The sequence below is a fragment of the Plasmodium gallinaceum genome (genome assembly GCF_900005855.1).
Source record: "Plasmodium gallinaceum strain 8A genome assembly, contig: PGAL8A_v1_65, whole genome shotgun sequence".
Taxonomy (NCBI): Eukaryota; Apicomplexa; class Aconoidasida; order Haemosporida; family Plasmodiidae; genus Plasmodium; species Plasmodium gallinaceum.
Genome location: NW_021628225.1, coordinates 1,516,894 through 1,531,182, shown reverse-complemented (window position 1 = coordinate 1,531,182; position 14,289 = coordinate 1,516,894). Strand labels below are relative to the sequence as shown.

The 14,289-nt window shown below is 16.3% G+C and overlaps 6 protein-coding genes across 6 annotated transcripts in view; 4 read left to right on the top strand and 2 right to left on the bottom strand.

The window, feature by feature from the left end:
* The window catches only part of GCbeta (guanylyl cyclase beta, putative), a gene marked incomplete at both ends in the record, with an annotated part of 11,661 nt that extends 7,584 nt beyond the window's left edge, over nucleotides 1–4,077 (bottom strand). The window contains 9 exons of the mRNA XM_028669986.1: nucleotides 287–1,329; nucleotides 1,513–1,769; nucleotides 1,977–2,217; nucleotides 2,359–2,700; nucleotides 2,838–2,990; nucleotides 3,110–3,284; nucleotides 3,388–3,651; nucleotides 3,764–3,877; nucleotides 4,033–4,077. Coding sequence (XP_028526783.1) covers nucleotides 287–1,329; nucleotides 1,513–1,769; nucleotides 1,977–2,217; nucleotides 2,359–2,700; nucleotides 2,838–2,990; nucleotides 3,110–3,284; nucleotides 3,388–3,651; nucleotides 3,764–3,877; nucleotides 4,033–4,077 — 2,634 coding nt within the window. The remainder of the gene's footprint in view (nucleotides 1–286; nucleotides 1,330–1,512; nucleotides 1,770–1,976; nucleotides 2,218–2,358; nucleotides 2,701–2,837; nucleotides 2,991–3,109; nucleotides 3,285–3,387; nucleotides 3,652–3,763; nucleotides 3,878–4,032) is intronic.
* A 1,258-nt stretch (nucleotides 4,078–5,335) lies between these two features.
* Nucleotides 5,336–6,490, bottom strand: PGAL8A_00166900 (conserved Plasmodium protein, unknown function; the record flags this gene model as incomplete). Its single annotated transcript, XM_028669985.1, has 1 exon — nucleotides 5,336–6,490. One exon carries the CDS (start codon nucleotides 6,488–6,490, stop codon nucleotides 5,336–5,338), a length of 1,155 nt encoding a protein of 384 aa, XP_028526782.1.
* A 638-nt stretch (nucleotides 6,491–7,128) lies between these two features.
* PGAL8A_00166800 (conserved Plasmodium protein, unknown function) lies at nucleotides 7,129–8,139 on the top strand (the record flags this gene model as incomplete). The annotated part of the gene is made up of 1 exon (XM_028669984.1): nucleotides 7,129–8,139. The coding sequence occupies one exon, from the start codon at nucleotides 7,129–7,131 to the stop codon at nucleotides 8,137–8,139; it is 1,011 nt and encodes a 336-aa protein (XP_028526781.1).
* Nucleotides 8,140–8,869: 730 nt separating this feature from the next.
* On the top strand, nucleotides 8,870–10,403 carry EMC3 (ER membrane protein complex subunit 3, putative; the record flags this gene model as incomplete). The annotated part of the gene is made up of 7 exons (XM_028669983.1): nucleotides 8,870–9,018; nucleotides 9,160–9,422; nucleotides 9,604–9,703; nucleotides 9,809–9,873; nucleotides 9,956–10,021; nucleotides 10,157–10,230; nucleotides 10,347–10,403. The coding sequence occupies 7 exons, from the start codon at nucleotides 8,870–8,872 to the stop codon at nucleotides 10,401–10,403; spliced, it is 774 nt and encodes a 257-aa protein (XP_028526780.1).
* Nucleotides 10,404–11,252: 849 nt separating this feature from the next.
* Nucleotides 11,253–12,199, top strand: PGAL8A_00166600 (RNA-binding protein, putative; the record flags this gene model as incomplete). The annotated part of the gene is made up of 4 exons (XM_028669982.1): nucleotides 11,253–11,327; nucleotides 11,460–11,621; nucleotides 11,753–12,017; nucleotides 12,159–12,199. 4 exons carry the CDS (start codon nucleotides 11,253–11,255, stop codon nucleotides 12,197–12,199), a joined length of 543 nt encoding a protein of 180 aa, XP_028526779.1.
* Nucleotides 12,200–13,415: 1,216 nt separating this feature from the next.
* Nucleotides 13,416–13,946, top strand: PGAL8A_00166500 (conserved Plasmodium protein, unknown function; the record flags this gene model as incomplete). Its single annotated transcript, XM_028669981.1, has 1 exon — nucleotides 13,416–13,946. The coding sequence occupies one exon, from the start codon at nucleotides 13,416–13,418 to the stop codon at nucleotides 13,944–13,946; it is 531 nt and encodes a 176-aa protein (XP_028526778.1).
* Nucleotides 13,947–14,289: the final 343 nt, after the last annotated feature.

Sequence of the window (14,289 nt, the reverse complement as noted above, 5' to 3'; positions counted from 1 at the left end):
TTTTTTTTTTTTTTTTTTATTTTTTCATTTTTTAACTTACAAAATAAAACAACTGTAGCTCTCATGGCTATATATAAGAAAATTTTCTGCATAATAAAATACATATATATATATATATATATATATATATATAAAGAAAATACAAAGAATATATCAAACAAAACATTTGATAAATAGAATCGTAAACTAATAAAAAAAAAAAAAAAAAAAAAAAAAAAAAAATATAAAATTTTCAAAGAAAATATTTAATTAATTAAAATATAATATATATATATATATAACTAACCATTGTTTCAGCATTACTCATAATATTTTTTATACTTAAATCATTTATTGCAATAGCATAAGAATTAGATTTTAATTTATCTAAAGATTCAATAAAATTATTAAATAAAACATTTGCCATATATTCTGGATTTTGCATATTATAAAAATTAATTAAAAATAAGTTTGATTTAGAAGTAATTAAATTACATTCCAGAGCTGTTAAATAAGTATCTTTTGCACATTCATTCGTAAAAATCCATGATCTAATATCAAAATTTATTATATCACTAAATGTTTCTTTAACTCCTTCTTTTAAAGAACTTTTTAAACCAATTATTCCTATTACTTCTAGATCGAATAAAAAAAATAATTTAATTAAATCGTGTAATTTAAAAGACATTTTCTTTCTAACACTTTTTAGAAAAATATACTTTGCTATTTCTTCATTATTAATTTCTTTTTTACAAATTATTATAACTTTTAAATAATTCAATGTATACAGTTTAATAAGTTTTTTTATTTTTTTTAAATTGTTTTTTTTCTTTGATAAACAAGGAATAATGTTATAATCATAACCTCTAACATATAATGTACCTTTATCTAATTCATTTATATTCTTTAAGATACACATTGAAAAATCATTGATTCTTAAAAAATCATGAAAACAAATTAAAAAATATTCTTTGCATTCATTTCTTAAATTATAAAAAGACAAATTATTCTTATAGCAATATATGCTAAATCCTATATTTTTTACAATATTATATAGACATATATCTTCATGCTCAATACAATTAAAATTTTCTTCATCTGATTCATCTACATAATTATATCCATCATTATCATTCTCGTTCTCATATTTATTATAATGATCGCTAAGACTTTCACTTTTATATTCTTTTAGTATCATATCTAAACATTTCTCATTGTGAATTACTATCCTATTACAAGCACACATTCCTAATATAAACTCTTCTATTTTTTTTGATTGATCGCTGTTATCTTGTATATCATCAATAACTTCTTTACAATTATAACTATTTTCATTATCCTCATAAAATTCTATAAGATTTTAGAAAATAAAAATAAAATATTGCAATTTAATATATATTCATACAATAAAAAAAAAAAAAAATAAAAAATAAAATGGTGCTTTTAATTTTTACAATTATTCAAATGTAGAACACTAATAATTCATATTTACTTATAAAACATGTCAAAAATTAAAAATATATAAATTATTACGATTATATCCAACGTTTAATTTGGATTTTAGGAAATTTGTAATTCTAACATTTTTATTGAGAATTTCTTCATTAAAATAATTTTTATATTTTTCTTTAAGTATTATAGATAAATTGTCAACAACAGGATCATATATTGAATTTACTTTTTTTTCAAATAATTTTAAAAATAAAGTAAAATTCCTTGAAGGGAAAAATAAATTTTCAGGATCTTTGAAAATTCTCTCATCTAAGTTTAAAAGTTCTCTAACATCTTTTCTAAATGAAATAATGTAAAAAAAAAAAAAAAAACTTATATAAAAATTTTTGAAGAAATAAATTTTAGGATTGTTAATATATATTGATCTATTAATTCTTAAATATTCTTTTTAAAAAAAGATAGTTTTCTTTAATTTTTTTTATTAATTTTTAATTATCTTAATAATATATATATGTATTTTTGTTTGGATGGATTTTTATTTAAACCTTTCTGCATCCAATATATTAAGAGTGGGTAGTTTAAAATTTTTACGAGAATAAACAAAATCATTTTTTGAATATATAACATTATTAATTATACATGATACAAATGATTCTTTTTTATTTACAAGAATTCCATTTCTTGCTGTTGCTAATATATCTACAGTACCCAATGCATCATTTTTATTTTTATTAAAAACTTTAGGTTTTTCATTTTTTATATCTCCTCTCATTCTTATATCATTTTCTAAAATTAAAGAATATCATTTATTAATTTTTTTTATATAACATTGTTAACAATATAAAATAATAAATATATCATTAGTTAATTTTATATGATTGAATTTTTAATTTTTTTTTTTTTTTTTTTTTTTTTTTATATAAATACCTATTCTTAAACTTTGAATAATGTATATTAAACTTTTCTCTGAGTACATCATAATAGGTAAGACTAATATATATAGTCCAATAAAATCTTCTAGAATAGTGAAAAAACCTTCTTTTTTATTTTGATATGAAAATGTTCTTTCAAAAAATGCAATTTTTATTATAAGACTTAATAGAACAAAAAAAAAATACATAAAAATCAAATAATAAACAACATTGTTCATTTTTATGCAGAATGTTCGATTCTCTTCCACTTTATGAGGTATGTTCAAATTTTTTTTTGTATCAGCCCCTGTGTATACAACTACTGCATCTATATATTCTGCTCCTTTTAAAATAGAAGCTTTAAAGAAAAAAAAAAATAAAAAATAAAAATAACTAATAAATAATGAAAAAATAAATAATGATCAAATAAATATTGAACAAATAAATAATTTATAAATATTATTTAATAAAAATAATTTTTTTTTTTTTTTTTACATTGTAGAGCAAAATTTTCATAACTTAAAAATAAGGATCTTGGATGTTTATCAAGTTTAAAACTTCCTTGAAAGCAGAAAATATTTTTGTTAGGTAATTCACACCTAATAACACCATTTATTTCTGATAGCATTTTTAAGTAATCCCTATCAACTATAGACAAAAAAAAAAGAAAAAAAAAAAAAAATTATAACAATATTTATGTAATGTTATTAATTTGAAAAAAAAAAAAAAAAAAAAAGAAATAGGTATATATATATATATATCTTTACTTTTATATTTATCTACTGGATACTTAATGCTTTTTCTAAATAGTCCATCTATTTTAAATGCATCCACAACTGCATTTAAATTATTTTTTACATAAAGTATAACAACATCAGCTGGAAATTCATCACCTTCAAAAACCCTAATTATATTTCCTACTTTTATATCTTTAGTCATAACCTAAATAATATTTCAAAAATTATTCTTTGCATATTTTTATACTTAATAATTTTTTATTTATTATACCCCTTTTCTTTTTTTTTTTTTATTATTTAAAACATACTTTTTCAAAATAAGACATTTTGGGTACTATTCTAAGATAGGATTGTGAATTTGCATTTTTGATGTCTTTGAATTGTTTTAATTCAAATAAAGATTCTATAATAACTAAAATAATAAAATTTAAACTAAGAGAAATTGCTGTATCTATAAATATATATCTTTTGGTTATTCCTTGACTAATTTCTGAAATTATATAGACAATTAAAAATAACGAATACACAACTATAGCATCAAAAGAAATTAATCTCCTAATGAAGTTATATAACTATATAAAAAAAAAAAAAAAAAAAAAAAAATTAATAATTAGCAATATTTGAAAATATAATATTCATAGTTAAAAATAAAATAAAATGTAAATTTTATATAAAATTTTTTACAGAGAAGGTATATATTCTAAAATAATTTTTACAAAATTTTTGCAAATCATCTTCTAGAATTGGATTTATAATAACTTTTCTGTAAAAATTTTTATTTGTTTCTATGTATTTTCTCTTCCCGTCTAAATGCTGTTTTTTTTTTTTTTTTTTATATTTAAAAAAAAAAAAAAAAGAAAATATATTTTTGTTTAAAAAATGCTTTCATGGAAGATTAGAGAAAAAAAAAAAAAACCCGTAACTAAAATGTGTTTTTTTTTTTTCTTTGTTACCATTAAACTTAATGTTTTGGTTTTCATCACATTGTTACTTTTCATTCTCACTTTTTGTGTTGATATAGAAAAAGTAAATTAATTTATATAAGTGTTTTATTATATTTTTCTCATGTAAGCATACTGAAGCACAAATGAAAAAATATAAGTTACGTGTATATGTTTATACTTTTTTTTTTTCTTATAAAAATATTAAAGAAGCAATAAAAAAAGAGAATGATTTTTTTTTTCTTATAATCATATTCATATTTTCTATTTTACACTTATTACATTTTTGTATTATAATAAATTTTTTTCTTATAAAGACAATATACAATTTCATAGATTGAATTTTTCTTATCTCCTTTAATTTTTTTTTTTTTTTCTTTTATTTATATATTTTCTTTTTTTATTTATTTTATTATTTTATGTTATATATATATATGATCACGTTCATGTGTAAAAAAACTAAAAAAAATAAATCGGTCAGGAAAATGTAACGTTGCATTTTTTTTTTTTTTTTTATAGAATGTAAATAAAATAACTATATGTGATTAATTTAATCATATTTTTTAACATAATAAATATTATTAGTAATACTAGGAAAAATCATTTATAGAAACAATAAATTTTTCTTAATTTTTTAATGTTATTAAATATTTTATTTTTTATAAAAAGCAAAATTTATATATTTATTTTAAATAAAAAATTAAAATTAAAGCAGGAAACACATAACTACATTATAAAAAATGAAATTTAATTAAAAAGATTAATATAGACAACTAATCATATAGACATATGAATAATAATAAAACAAAAATTCTATTTCAATTAGAGAAAACAAAAAAAAATTATCAATTTGTATGAATTTTTTTTTTTATTTGAATTTCTGTTAATATAATATATAAAAACAAAAAAAGTATTATAAAAATTGAAAATAGAAGGTTCACTAAATTAGCTGATAAATTGAATAAGTTTAATAAAAAAATGAACTTTTTAGATACATGGTAAATAACGTTAACTCTATCAAAAAGAAATCCCTTTTTGTTTTATTTATTTATTTATTTTTTTTTTTTTTCATGTACTTAAATGATTTTTATTTAAAATATACAGAACATTTATAAATTATTTAGTATTATAATGGAAAATATGTTAAATTATATTAATATATTTAAAAATACACAAATATTCATAAATATTTTTTGCTATAAGATTATATCTATATCTATATCTATATCTATATCTATATCTATATATATATATATATATATATATATATATATATATATATATATATATATATACATATATATTTATATATATACTACAGTTTATTTAATTCTTTTAGAACACTCATTTTTCCTGAATAAAAACCTGAAAAATACCATGACATAAGATACTTTAATAATTCCTGTAAATCTTTATTTTGATCAATATTATTTTCATTAGATGAATTTACAATATTTAATTTCTTCATTATGAATTTGTCAAAGTAGTCACTTATAAAGTAGTTATCATTTACAAAATTGTTTACTTCTTTTAAACATAAAAACTGGGAAGCTAAATAAATATTTATAGTTTCATCATCTTTTTTTGATTTAAGATATAAATCACTTACTACTTTATTAAATTTTTGAAAATTTTCATTAAATGGTATTGGGGGTGGTTCAACAAGATCCTTAATTATTTTATTTTCCATATTAATATAATTATTATTTGTATTTCCATTTTGATATTTAATTTTTACTATCTCATCATTTGAACTAGAAGCAAAATCTTCATTTTCAAAATCAAATTTTAATTTATTAATATTAATATAATTTCTTTTTCTTTTTTTATTTTTTTTTTCTCTTCCAAATGGTTTGATATGGGAATTGTTTGAACTATTTTTTTCATTTAATGATTCTATAATTGCATGATTTTTATTCCTGTAATTTGAAAAACATTCATTATTTATGTTACTAAATTCAAAATCATCGTAAACTATATTTTTTTCATTCTCTTCTTCATTAAAAACATTTATATGAACGTTATTTTCAATAAAGGTATTTAATTCTTTATTTTTCTCAGTTAAAAATTTTTCATTATGTATATTTTCCCCAAGTGTAGATTCTAAAATATTTTTAATACAAAAGGGTATTATATTTATATCATTTATTTCATTTATATCATTTATATCATTTATTTCATTTATTTCATTTATTTCATTTATTTCATTTATATCATTTATATCATTTATATCATTTATATCATTTATATCATTTATATCATTTATATCATTTATATCATTTATATCATTTATATCATTTATATCATTTATATCATTTATATCATTTATTTCATTTATTTCATTTATTTCATTTATTTCATTTATATCATTTATTTCATTTATTTCATTTATTTCATTTATTTCTTTTATATCATTTATTTCATTTATTTTTTTTTCTTTTAATTCGCTGCTTTCATTATTATTATACATTTTAAATAGCTTGAATGTTTTTTTTTATTGTGTTTTGTTAAAACATTTTGTATCATATACAAAAATAAGTTTATACAATATTTTTTGTAAATATTATATAATTATGATAATTATATTTTATGTTTAATTATTTTACACTTATTTGACAAATGCATTATATAAATTATAAACCTTTTTTTTTTTTTTTTTTAATATAAAATAATTACATTTCATCATAAAAAAAAAAAAAAAAAAAAAAAAAAAAAACATTATAATAAATTTATATTAAAGAAAGAATAATATTTTTTTATAATTAAGAGAATAGTTAAATAAATAATTAAATTATATATACTTTAGTACTTTATGTTTAAATATATGTGTAATAAAATAATGAAATACAATAGTCATAAAAAAAAAAAAAAAAAAAAAAGTCAACCAATTTCCTTAGGTTATTTTTAGAAATAATAATTATTTATTTAAATATATGTATTTAAAAATAAATAAATTTTTTTTTTTTTTTACAAAAGATAAACTCTTATGTTTTTTGTCCTTTATGTTAAAAAAAATTGAAGTGAAAAGGACATTATTATTATTTTTATTTTATTAATACTTCTTTCTTTTCTTTTTTTATTTCTCTAGTTTTATGAATTCAAATGAATATGCAAAGTTTACATATAATTATTTTTTTTAATTTTCTATTTATTATAAGAGCAACATATGAATTAAATAATCCAAAGCATTTAAAAAACCTTTTAACTTTAATTACTCATAAAACATTTTCTCATGAACACATAACAAATATAAAAAATAAATATATGGTTGTATTTAACTGTCCATTTAACAACAAAGTAAAAAGGACTACATTTCCATGTGTCAAAAGAGACTTATTAAAAAATAGTAAGAAATTATTTAATATATGGAGTAATAACTTACCTAAAATTCATACAAACAAAAAATTAGAAAAAGAAAAGGTTTACACTGAAGCAGATCATATAATGATAAAATATGGAATAAATGAAAAACTAAATTATTTTGATTTATCGTCGTTTAACACATATTGTTCTTTTTATAAATTATATATGAATGATAAATTTTTTAATATAAAAAAAAACATATTTAATAATTTGAAAACAATAAAGAAAAGATGTTTTATAAAAACAGATCATTTAAATAGTGATCCTTTAGAAGAAGAAAGTTATATAAATATAAGAGGAGATAAAAAAGAAAAATTACAGAGTGAAAAATATAAAATTCATAATGTTATTGGAAAAATAAATTATTTTTATGTAATTTTTTTAAACAAAATATTAGATCATACTTTTTATTTTGTGTTTAACAATAATGAACATTATATCATTTATAAAAATGAAATTATTTATCCATTTAAAATTCCTAAAAATGATAATTTTTTAAAAAGTACTAATATAAATTATGAAATAAATAATTTTTATCTGATAGAAATTTGTCATTCATTAAATGGAATAACATACAAACAAAATATAAATAAGTTGTTGAAAAAATTATCTAATCTATATTTTAATATAGAATTTGTTCCATATAATTTTCAATTACCTCCTGTATTTTATCATATAACATTTATAATAATTTTCTCACTAATTAATGCTTATTTTTTTTATAAGATTTTTTTGAAATATAAAAATCATATTTGAATCAAAATATATATATGGAACCTTTGAAGAAAATATTTTTTTTTTTTTTTTTTTTTTGTTTATAAAATCTTTAAAACGTAGTTTTTTTGTTTTCATTGAGAATATAACTTTTATTCGTATTCCTTTTTATAAGGATTTATTATAATAAAAAAATCATAAATTTATAATTAAATAAAAATAAAATTTTATTTTGTAATAGATCATAACTACACATTTATTTGAGATGAAATATGAAAAAAAAAAAAAATAAAATAAAAATATATATATATATATATATTTTTTTTTTTTTTTCTATTGAATTATTCTTGAAATATTTTCTTATTTGATTACTTTTTATTAGAGACTTCTATTTATTTTGCTTTTATTTTTACTAATTTTTTTTTTTTTTTTTTTTTTAACTTTTTTTTTTATTTTATATTTTTTCTTTTTCTTTTTCTTTTTTTTTTCTCTTCTTTTTTCTTCCTTTTTTTTTTTCATTTTTTTTTCATTTTTATATTTCTTAAAAAAAAATATAATTAGAAGATACTTTTGATATGCGTTTATTTCCTACTGTTAATGTTTAAAACAAAGATTTAAGATAAATGCATATATAAACATAATTTGAACATTTTTATAATTAAAAATAAAAAAATTAATAAAAAAAACAAAGAAATATATATATTGAAGTTTTATATATTATTATAATTTTTGAGAATCTTATAAGAAAAACATATAAAGATTATTAGAAAAGATGGAACCATTAATATTAGATGAAAAAATAAGAATATATGCATTACTACCAATTTTTATAATTGTAGTTTTAGTTTGTATAATAAAAAGTAATATGGGACAAATGCTTTTCCCTGAAGCTAAAACAGATGTAGAAAAATTAAGACAGAAGTAAAACAAATAGAATTATATATATATATATATATTGAATTATTATTTAAATATGTATATTTAATTTAAATAAAAATTAAAAAATATATATATATATATAAAACTGTAGAAATATTTTATTTTTTTTTAATTTTTATTAAGTAATTTTTTAACAAGATTCAATTTACTAAAATCAAATAGTGGTTTTATCAGTCCAGTAGCTTTTTTAAGTCGTAAAAAATTTTACAACAAACCACAAGTTGGTTTTTTCAATGATTTACCTGAACAAATTAATCCATTTGATGCTATGCTTAAACAAGATCCTTCTGATTTATTTGGAATGATGAAAAATCAAATTCCCTTTTTTATTTTACAGTTAGGTTTAGGTTTTTTAATTAACCTTTTTTTTTCAGGATATTTAGTTGGTATGTATATTAATAAATATATTTATGTATTATATTCATATTAATATAAAGATAAAATAAAATGAACAAATAAATGAAATATTAATATTTTTTTTTTTATTATTTTTTATTTCATTATATATCTAATATTTTATTTTAACATTTAAAATATATATATATATATATATATTTTTTTTTATAGCTAAAATACCATTTCCATTAACTTACAAATTTAAATCGACATTGCAAATGGGAATGGATATAGACCTATTAGATATGAAATTTGTGTCTTCACTCTCATGGTTCATTTTTTTTTTTTTTTTTTTATTTTTATTTATTCTACTTGATTTAATATTTCATTTATTTTAATTATAATCAATTTTTTATTTTTTTTTTGTTTACATTAGGTATTTTCTTGTTATGTTTGGATCAAGTGGATTAATTAGTATTATTGATTATTTTGTTCTTCAAGGTATTTATAAAATAAAAAAAGAAAAAAAAAAAAATTCAAGTATTTATCATTTCATTATTTTTTTTTTTATAAATAAATATAGAAAAAGATAGGTCACAGAATAGTACTTTTGAGAATTTGATGGCTGTTCAAAACCCTTTAGCTAGACGTAAAAAAAAAAAAAAAATTTAGAATTAAATTACTTAGAATTAAAAATAGATATGTTTAGAATAAGTAGAAAAAAAAAAAAAAAAAAAAAAAAATCTTAATATGACTTTATTTATTCTATTATTTTAATGATTAGAACCCCTAAATATGAATAGTGTACCTGATTTAAAAAAGTTTTATGAACAAAAGAAAGAGGAATTAGATAATATGGTATTTTAAAAGAATATATTATGATTATTTTTTTTTACTTTTTTTTTTTTTTTTTTTGTAAGATATATGAAACATTTAGTATATCTTATTTTTATTAATTTTTATTTCCTTTTTAGAAATATGAATTTTTACTTGAAGATATAGAATATAAACTCATAAAAAGTTGGATATAAAAAAGACAATTCTTTCATTTTATTTCTTCATTAAAACAAATTTTCAAGTATTATTTTTTTTTTTTTTTTTAATTAGTTTTTATAATTTGAAAATTTATAAGTAGATATATTTTTATATATTATAAATGAAATTTTTTTCTTTCTATTTTTTTTTTTGTAAAACATTTTTAAAAACATAAAATATATTATTCCTTTAATTATTAAAAGGAAAAAAAAAAATTTTTAATAATTTTCATATATGCATTTTTAATACTTTAAATCTTATTTAAAAGTAAAAATGAAATGTATTTTAAATAAAAGTATTATATTTCTCTAAAAACTTTCAACAAAAAAAAAAATCTAAATAAGAAATGTAAAATCCTTGAAATTAATAAGTTGAGAAAACCTAATGAAATTTTTATATTTCATATAACTTTTAATACATAAAAAAAGAAAAAAATATATATTATATAGGTAAATATATTAAATAAATTAAATAAATTTAATAAAGAAATAAATAAATAAATTAAATAAATAAATTAAATAAATAAAATAAATAAAAAAATAAAATAAATAAAGAAATAAATAAAATAACAAAATAACAAAATAACAAAATAATATAAAATTATAAAACGCATTTAAAAAAAATAATAATTTAAATAATTTTTATTTTGTTATTAAACATTGCATATTTATTATATATTTTTTTTATTATTTTTTTCATTCAATATTGAAATGATTAAAAAAAGAAAATTATATTGTAGATTTACTAAATAAAAATATGATTTTAAAAAATTTTAATAAAATATAATATTACTTCATTCAGTTATTATAATTTGTTTTACTTTTAAAATAAATATATAAAAAAAAATGAAAACAAATGAACAAATGACAAAACAAATGGATGTTAGTCCTTCTAAAGATGATAAATCAAATAAAAAAAAAGTAATTATATAGATGCACATATTTAAAAAAAATAAATTCTAGAATTTTTTTTTCTTATTTATTTTGTTATTTGTTATATAAATATATATGTGTATTTTTTTTTTTTTTTTTTTTTTTTTACACTTTATATAGGTACATCTAAGAAAAGCAGCTGGAATTGTTTGGAAAGATCCAACATTAGATGAATGGCCTGAAAATGATTTTCGAATTTTTTGTGGAAATTTGGGAAATGAAGTATCCAATGACATTTTGGCAAATGCGTTTAGAAAGTATAAATCATTTAATATGGCTAAAGTAAATAGAAACACTTTTTCAATTTTAAATACATATATATATATATATATTAATAACATATTAAATATAAAATATAATATTTTTCTAAATTTAATTTATTATTTACAAAAATATCTTAAAAAAATACATAGGTAATAAGAGACAAAAGAAATAATAAAACAAAAGGATATGGATTTGTATCCTTATCTGATCCTCAAGATATGTTAGATGCTTTAAAAACTATGAATAATAAATTTATTGGAAATAGACCAATTACTGTTAAAAGAAGTAAATGGAAAGATAGAGAAATTGATTCCAAAAAAAATAAAGATTTTGACAATTTTTTGAAAGATGCTCACTTACCAGCAAAAAAATATAGAAAATTCAAAAAGCACGTAAAAAATGATAATAGTAAAGGTTAGAATGCTATAAAAATATATATCTATGAATGTTACTTTATAATATTATTTATTTATATTGATGCTACACATTAATTATTGAATTAATTCATATAAATATACATATATATTTATATATATTTTTTTTTTTTTTTTATAGATGTTCATGATAAACTAATAAATAAAAATGCAGTAAATTGAGTATTAGTTTTTATTATTTTGATTTTTTTTTAAAATTTTCCCAATTATGAGAATTATTTCTTTATTTTTAAGTCTATTTTTACATTTTTTTTAAATAAAAAATAAGTTGAAATATTTCACCTCTTAATTTTGTATTGCTTTTTTAATTTAATTTTTTTTTTTTTTTTCCTTAAAATCTTTTGTTATTGGTTGTTTTTGTTGCAATATTAATTAATTATAATCAATTTGTTTTTAATAATTACATAAAAAAAAAAATGTATTTAAATAATTTTTATATAGAAGAATACCCCTTTTTTATTTAAAATCGAATTATTATTTTTATTTTCATTTATTTCAAGGAACCATAAATATATATTTATAAGAAAGTTATACTTGTGAGAATATAAGCATTTCCTATAAATATTTATTTTTTTCTATTTTACCTTTTTTTTTTTTTTTTTTTTAATTTTGATTTCCATTTTATTTTTTTACATTCTTTTTTTTATCTTGATTTTTTAAATATATTCTTTAATTTTTTATGTACTAAAATCGACACTCCTAAGTAATTGATATTGTTCATTTAGTTTTTATTAACACTCTATACATAAATATTTTACTTTTTTTTTTTTTTTATTATATTAATAACAACATATAAGGTAATAAAATTTAAAAAATAATTCTTACTTTTTATTATTATTTTAAATAAGCTTTTCCTAGTATTACATAATATTCATTTATTTTATTTTTTTTTTTTTTTATGTATTAAATTAAATATTCACAAAAAGAACTTTATTTTGTAATTATTCCTTTAATTCTTTTATTTATGATATATTTTCACAAAATTATGCATACATAAATGCATAAAAAAAAAAAAAAAAAATTATTTTTATTATTTATTTGAATGAAGAATAGAGGAAATAATTACAAATAAATCAAAAAAAAAAAAAAAAAAAAATAAATAAAATTAAAAGTATTATTAAGAAAAAAAAAATAAAATTTTATTACATTAATATATGAGTTGAAGAAAAGCAAATATTATTTTTTCATGAAGTTAAAAGAAATATAAACTTTTTTATAGCATAAAAAAAAAAAAATAAATAACTTTGCAGAATATAAAAAAAAAATTTATATAATTTAATGAAGATGAAATTATAACAATTGAGCATAATTATTTAAAAATTAAAAAATTTTATAATATAATTATATATAAATTTATTTAATTATATGAATAATAAAAATGAACGTAACAAGAATTTTAAGTAATTCGAAAATTTTGAAAAGAAATATAGAATTTAAAGAAGTTTTCACACCAAGATGGTTTTTAGAATCACCAAATTATAGTCGTATGCCATTATGGAGAAGATTTTTTGAAGGACAATATACAAATGGATCATTCTTATTTTTTGGAAATACTTGGACATCTATGTTTGCCTTTGCTTTTGTTCTTTGGTTTTCAAGAATTTTTGATCCTCCTCCTTTAGAAAGAGTTGATAAATATTGGTTAAATTCTCCAAAATTTAGAATTTTATCAGCTTTTTATAATGAAGGGAAAAGACCAGGTGTTAAAATTTCCTTAATGACATATGAAGCCAGATATTTTTATAGAGGTATTGATCATCCATTTACAATAAATGAAATTAAAGATTTGTGGTTTAAACTAAAAGAAAATTATCTTATTGAAAGTATACCTGCTATTCAATATCCTTATGTTTTTAGGCAATATAATAATGTTTCTACACCTTCAGATTTACATGTTCATCTTCATTAACTTTTTTTTTTTTTTTTCATATTTTACTTTTCATTTTATACTGTTTTGTTTTTTTTTTTTTTTTTTTTTTTTTTTTTTTTTAAATTATTAAATGTTATATATGACAAAAATGAAACAGAAACAATCCTTTATTTAAAGTATGAGTTATTGTTAATATATATTTTCTTGAATTTTAATACCTGTTTCATTTATTCTTTTTCATGGAATTCTATTATGAGTATATATTTTTTACTTTTTTTTGTAATATATACTTAAAATGCATATCTTTTAATATTTTATTTAATTTTTATTCAAGATAATTAATAACTATAAATATAAAAAAAAAAAACCTTATCAAAACTAT